General features: G+C 46.4%; 2 protein-coding genes across 2 annotated transcripts in view; one reads left to right on the top strand and one right to left on the bottom strand.

Annotated features, from left to right (window-relative positions):
- Nucleotides 1–4751, bottom strand: part of PDCD5 (programmed cell death 5) — a 12786-nt gene extending 8035 nt beyond the window's left edge. Inside the window, exon 1 of the mRNA XM_027893540.1 lies at nt 4662–4751. Within this exon, the coding sequence (XP_027749341.1) occupies nt 4662–4751 (90 nt within the window). The remainder of the gene's footprint in view (nt 1–4661) is intronic.
- A 417-nt stretch (nt 4752–5168) lies between these two features.
- The window catches only part of LOC114062276 (neural-cadherin-like), a 59352-nt gene continuing 57489 nt past the window's right edge, over nt 5169–7031 (top strand). The window contains exon 1 of the mRNA XM_027893539.1: nt 5169–6174. Within this exon, the coding sequence (XP_027749340.1) occupies nt 5169–6174 (1006 nt within the window). The remainder of the gene's footprint in view (nt 6175–7031) is intronic.

The raw sequence follows: 7031 nt of genomic DNA, 5'->3' as shown, positions 1-7031 counted from the left end.
TGTATAAGTTTTCTATATGCCCTAATTGCAGCTTTAGTTTCCAAATTTCCAGCGTTAATAAGCTTGAACATTTTTAACGTGTAAGAGCTCGAAGTGTAAGTCAAAAAAATTAAAATATTTGTATCACTCAAGAGCTTTCTTAATTCTGAAAGATGAAGATAAGCTAATTACTTTAAAACTTTAAAGGTGGTTTCTGCCCTTGTAGGTAGTATATTATTCTTTATTATCAACTAAATCAGAATATGTCTTATAATAACTGCTGATCTGACTGACACATGCTAATTGTAAGGTACAGTGTAAGACACCTGAAATGTGCACAGACACCAGTGTGTGGTTTTGTCACACTGTTTGTAGTTATTTAAATTTTCTCTTCAGAGGATAGTCTGTGTAAGGCTGTTTTAAGTACCTTTCTGTTGAATGTGCTGATTGGTGATATTTAAAAATTTGATTCCTTCCACCTAGGAGCAAACCCCTCTCAGCTCCAGAAAGTCTCTGTGGAAGAGTGTTACCCTGGATCTAGGTCAGTCCATCTGTGGCTTTCAGATCTGCTGACTTTGGCAGGTGTGGGCTCCCTGGTTTTGTGGCAGTTATCTGCTCCAGACCCTGGAAGCTTTCACATCCCAAGCCATAGGGCTGCAGTCCAGTGATGCGCTTCCCAGAACTGTGGAATCTGGAAGAGCAGGCTTCTCAGCAGCCCTTTAGGCTGGATGATGAGCAGCTCACCAGAAGCCTGCCTGGCTTCTGCTGGAAGCCGAGCAGGATGGAATCAGATACATTTTCTTTGCCAAATCTGCAAATTCTGACCATGTAAATTGTTCTTCTGGTTAGTTCTGTTGTGGTGAAAATAGTTTGGGGTTCTGAAACACAGAGAAATGTGATGACCAAAGCAAAAGATACTGAAGTTTTGGAGAATTATGCTTATAAATAGGAAAGACAAGCAAGAATGAATGGATTCTGTTTCCTGCATGTATAAAATAAATGAAAAATACTGTCAGGAAGGTTCTCTAAGATTTAGTACTGGGCACATGCATTTGTTGTGGTTTACGTATTGAACGCGAAAACAGCAATCTGCTTCTCACATAGGCATTTTATTAAGGCAGTTAGAGGGAAGTAGCAAAGTTTTGAGAAAAATGAATGTGTAGAGAGTCGGATAAAGTCATATGCAAAGGTCATTTTTTAAAAAGAAGGGAAATCACTCTTTCTGTGTCATCATGTATATCAAAATTCTGGGAAATAGAAAAACTTTATCATGTGAAAACTTAGCATGTTTATGAAAAGCTTTTCTGGAAAGATTTTTCTAACTGTTTATTGACATTATTGATAATGTATTTAAATTGGTAAGCAGTAAAGCACCAACCTGGGAAAACAGAGCATAGCATTAGAATGTTATTGAGTGACAATTTATCATGACAGTGTTGTCTGATTGCAACACACCTCCAGTTTCACTTTCTGATATGTATGTATAGCTATTTAATTTGGTTGTAAGTCACGTAGGAGGTGTTTCTGGCTGCATAAGTATGTCTTTTCAGGTACATTATTGTATTCTACATCTCTTTGGACTTGCATATAGCACACTACGCTTAACAGCAGAAAGGGTCTTCCAGCTGGCTGAAATAAACTGGGAAGTAATTGTTATAAAATACGGAAAGATATTGAAAATGTCATTAGTTTTCCCTTTTGGAGGAAGGTTTCCGCTTTTAGTATGACAGAAGGTATTTCTTGCACTCATTCAAGTGCTGCATTCCAAGAAAAAAATTGTGACTAATACAGAGAAAGCTGCATAAAGAACTAGCAAGGATTAGACAACAGCAGCTGTACTTCTGAATAATTTAGGTTTAATTTGCAAAATTATACAGGAAAGGCTTATCACTTGTACTTGCATTTGAGGAAGTGGAGCTACAAGTGTTGTTATAAAAAGTGACAATGTACAAACCATCTAAAATCACACGGGGGCTGTTGTGTTGCTTTGGGCTGGATCCTGCAGAGCTGTGAGCCAAGACACTTGTGGAATCATGAGTGGGGAGTAAACAGTGTGGGAAGAGCTTCCTTTGTCTAGATATGCAGCAGAGTAGAGCCCTTCCTGAGAGTTCAAACTAATGCTTGGGAGTAATGTCTGTCAGGTGCACCAGATGACATACACACCAGCTTGCTCCAGAGGGGTTGATTAATTCTGTTATTGTTATATATTTATAGTTATTTATAGTAAAAGATCCCAGAGGACTTCCAGCCCCTTTCTTCTCCTGGAAAGTATGTGGCAGTCAAGAGCACTCACTGCTTCAGGCATATTTGCCTTTTGATCAAAAGCAAAGTTGATTGTCCCACTTTTCCCTAAGCCATCCTGCCCTTCAGCTACAAGGTATATGCAAACCAGGAAAAATGCCTTGCACTGCTCTCTCCTGCCTCAGTATTGGCAGTGACGTTCCATATGGTTAAGGCAAGATTTTCCTCGGAATGGTTTCCTGTTCATATTTTGAAGGCATTCTAATTTGTAAGCTGCAAATTCTGCATCAAATACTTATTATGATGTTTCTTTAAAAATTTACATTAATATATAAATCAACGAGTTACAAAGACTGTAATTCCATAATTTCCAATGAATCTCCATGAATTCCATAATTTCCATGAATTCATCAATATTGGCAGAGATAATGATTTTGTCCTGGCCTTGCCATCCTCTGATCACACAGGTGAACCTCAGTAACCAGCAGGTTGGTTATACTTGGTGCTGTGTGCTACCAGGAGGTACCTGTGGTCGTGTGAGATCTCTGCAAACGATGCTCACCTGCACTCCAGGCTTGCAGGGATCTGTGCAGCCTGGGCATGAGACTCTGAGGGTTTTAAATCCAACTTTTACAGAACAAAAAGAGGGAAAAATCCAAGTTACTGTAATAATAGGGTACACACAGGTAATTGAAGTCAGGAGCAAGAAAAGAATTCTTGGATTAGTACAAGAACTTGGTGCATCTTCTCAAATTCAGAGTCAGAGCACAGAAACAGAGGGAGTTTCTGTAAGTGGGAGAATGGTCTGGGACAGTCAGAGAACCCTGCTGGAATCTCACAGGGTGCTGTTCCAGACAGGAAAAAGAAGCAAACCACGTGTAAAGTTTATTATACTCTCTAGATCTCAACAAACCTGTGAAGTAGAACACCTGAGAAGCTTGTACAGTAAAACTATGTGGTCAGGACTTCTGGAGATGGGCTGAAGTAAAAAAGAGTCTGACTATAAAATACTCAGTGCATCAATTTAGATTCCCACTAATTTGCAGAGTTAGTAATAGGATTACAGAGCCTCAAGTATTTGTCTACGATTACCATAGGGCAGTGAACTATAAAAATCACCATCTTTTTATTTTTTTAACAAACAATGGTATAAAGTCTTTATTTTTTTTCTGAAAAATCCTTGTGAAATCTCTCAGTTTCCTTTCTACATGTTGATTAAAATAATGTAGCATGAATTCTGCATTTGAAATTATGAATGAGGCTCATCTTTGAAATCTCTTAGAACCACATTGGTTTTTAATTAATTATCTCTTGAATTTTTGATGCAGAAGTGAAAGACCTTTCACAATGTAGTTCCTTTCCTGGTATGTTTTTACAGAGAGAAATCCTAAGGGATGTAAAAGCAAAACTCATAAAAATTATCTCACAAAATAGTTTGATCAATTTTTTATCAAATAGTACTCGTAGGCTATTCATAGTACCCTACTAGTTAGGAAACTCTTGGAAAAGTTCCTTTTATCTTGGAGCCACGTCAGTCTTTGTGACCAAGTTATGAGTTCTTCCCATCTCATTCCAATCTTTGTTGCTCTTTGTTCTGCACACAATCCACAGATGTCACAAATTCTCTAGTTTAAGACCAAAAAAAAAAAAAAGCCTCCACAAAAGCAGTGAAGATGACATCCCATAATGGAGGGTGCTTTTATACACGGATTTAAATATGAGGCATAAATGGAGAGCATATATTAATGTGTGAAGCTGATGATTGGTATCTCCTTAATTACTTGCAGGATGAAATGGAGAAGGTCACTCCTCACTGGTAAATAGCAGAGCACTTGGACTTTTCATTCTGAGTCTCCCACAGTCTTCCTACTTGATCCTGCACTGCCAAATCCCCCAAAAGGCAACCAGATTCTCTGAAAGACTTACAGAAAGGTACAGTACTGTGTTTATGAACTTTTTCACAGTCTTGAGCGGGACACGTAAGGAAGATGCACTGTCTAGTTTACAAGAAAAGTAAACATTATCTAGTTTCATGACATTTGAGTAATGTGATGAATATGGAGTATTTTTAATTGTTTTGGGTTGTTTTTAATCTCAGAATTGATCTTAAATTAAGATCAAGATCTACATAAAAATAGCTAATTCCTATTTTATATTTTGTTTGACTTTACTCTTGAAAGCACAGTTCTGATTTGAAGAGGAACTTCAGATGTAGTATCTAGTATCAAATCTAGAATCTAGTAACTTTCTAGCAACACACCTGATTTGCGCAGCCAGTTCAATGGTGAAATTTAGCCTTTTTCTTTTTTTTTTTTTTGTTTAGTTTTTCTTATGCTGAAAATCCAACACAGTTAGATGAATGTTGAATTGCGTTTCTTGCTGTTTATATCACCAGAAACATCCTCTATCTGAGCTACATTTCTCCTAGAATTCTTTTTTACCTTCGTAACTCGGAAGCCATTAGAGAGCTGATTAATTGTGACCAAGGATGTGACTTTAGGCTCAGGTACAAGCTGAGACAAAACCAGCATTTTAGAACAGGTAGCTATCAAGAAATCAACAAAACGTTTTCAGAGCGCTGGGAGAGCCTGTTTGACACGTGAGAGACTGCAGGACATCACCCGGGGCGAGCGGACGAAGAACTTGGCTCCCGGAGAAGGGGGGGGGGGGGGGGGGGGGGGGGGGGGGGGGGGGGGGGGGGGGGGGGGGGGGGGGGGGGGGGGGGGGGGGGGGGGGGGGCTATAGGAGATTATTCCATCAGCGGGGTAACTGGGGCAGTTCACCCGGCAGGGACACCCGAAACCGGGCGCCGGGGACGCGCGAACCCGGCCGGGAGGAGTCGGGGCGGGGGCGGGCGCTGCCCCGGCTGCCCCCCGGGCGCGGCCCTGCCCCGCGGCCCCTCCCCGCCCGCCCACTCGCCGCGGGAGCGCCGCGCACTGCGAGCCGCGATGGGCGCGCTGGGCACCGCCGGCTGCCTGGTGCTGCTGCTGTGCGGGGCTCTGGCCGCCGCCCGCGCCGCCCCGCGCAGGACACCCGCCTTCGACGGGCAGGTGGAGGAGAACCGGCCGGCGGGCACGCGTGTGCGCGGGCTGAGCATCCCGCTGACGCGGCTGGGGCCCGAGCCCTGGTGCGCCAAGGTGCAGGGGCGCCGCTGGCACCTGCAGCTGCTGGGCGAGGGGCACTCGCACTTCCAGGCGGCGCTGGACGCGCGCACGGCCCGCGTGTGGCTGCGCACCCGGCGGCCGCTGGACCGCGAGGCGCGGGCGCTGTACTCGCTGCGCCTGGCGCTCTGCTGCAAGCGCTGCGCGCCCCGCGGCGCCGCGCCCGCCGAGCTGGCCGCGCTCACCGTGCGCGTCCTGGACGACAATGACAACGCGCCGCGCTTCGTGGGGCCGGGCCCCGCGCAGCTCCGCGTGGACGAGACGCTGGCGCTCAAGTCGCAGGTGTGGCAGGCGCGGGCCGAGGACGCGGACGCGGGAGCCAACGCGGAGCTGCGCTACTTCGCCCTCCCGCGGAGCGCGCACTTCTTCGTGGTGCCGCGCAGCGGGCGGGTGGTGCTGGTGCGCTCCCTGCTCCACCTGCGGGCGCCCATCCCGCTGCGCCTCTACGCCCGGGACCGCGGGCGGCCCGCGCTGCTCAGCGAGCCCCTGGAGCTGGAGGTGCTGCCGCAGCCCAAGCGCCTCCCGGCGCCCCCGCCCCGCCGCCGCCGGGCCGCGCTGCCGCCCGCCGCGCCCCTGGCGCTCGCCCTGCCCGAGGATGCCCGCCCGGGCACCCGCCTGGCCACGCTGGCCCCGGCCCGCTTCGCCGCCGCCTGGTTCGAGCTGCTGTCGCCGCCCGTCGAGGAGTCGCCGGTGCGAGTGGAGCGGGAGAGCGGAGAGGTGATGCTGAGCGCGGCCCTGGACCGGGAGGCGGCGGCCGCCTGGGAGATCGTGGTGCGCGTCCAGGAGCGCAGAGGTGGGTGCGGAGCGGGTGGGGGGACGCGGGGGTGCCACCGACACGGGCGGCGGCATCCGCCAGGGAAGTTGCAACTTACTCAGAGTAGTGGTCTTGTCCCATCAGCTTTTGTCCCCGAGTGACAACCAGCACCAGGTGGTTTAGCGTCAGGTGTCACATGCTGCTGTGTTGTGGAATGTAGTTTTGGTTTTTTGAATTTGTAAAGTGTTAATATTAAAGCACTGGAAGTGACAAGAAGCGTTACATGGCTTAGGGAGCGTGGACTGTAGAGCTTCGTGGCAATGCTTGGAGCAGCAGGGTGTTTAGCAGAGTTTAACCAGTTAAAATTCTTAGTTATTAGTGAGTGGCCTAGGAAATATGTAACATTTCACAGAATATTCTGAGTTGAAAGAGACCCACAAAGTATTTTGTCTGTATTACCTGTATGTCAAGGCACAGCATGTTAGATACACCACACTTCTTACCCACAGGTGTTTGCTATTAAAATGTTCCGTGTAGTTCTCATCCTGTAAATGCCTAACTTGAAGCATGCAGCTTGAAGTCACTCAGTTTTGAGTCATTGTTAAAGTTGTGTGTTCGACTCACAGGTACAAGATGGGTCTGTACAAAAATGGAACCTTTGCATTTATGTGGAGGCTTTAAAACAAACAAACAAAAAAAAACCAACAAAACGGAGAAGTCCAGCGTGCGTTGTTAAAATGGCACGTTTGTGACTTAAATTGTCCTCGTTTGCAGGGTCTTACTCAAGCAGAACAGTTAAGTTCATTTGCTGATTGCATCTACTACTTTCAAAAATCCTGAGTTTTTAAATGCCACCTTGGCTAATATTTTTCACCTGTGAAAATACAGCTTAGTTT

This window comes from Empidonax traillii, unplaced genomic scaffold, assembly GCF_003031625.1.
Source record: "Empidonax traillii isolate 1590-97213 ecotype Southwest subspecies unplaced genomic scaffold, ASM303162v1 scaffold395:size559319, whole genome shotgun sequence".
Taxonomy (NCBI): Eukaryota; Metazoa; Chordata; class Aves; order Passeriformes; family Tyrannidae; genus Empidonax; species Empidonax traillii.
The sequence above is the reverse complement of the archived record's forward strand: the minus strand, read 5'-3'. Positions and strand labels throughout refer to the sequence as shown.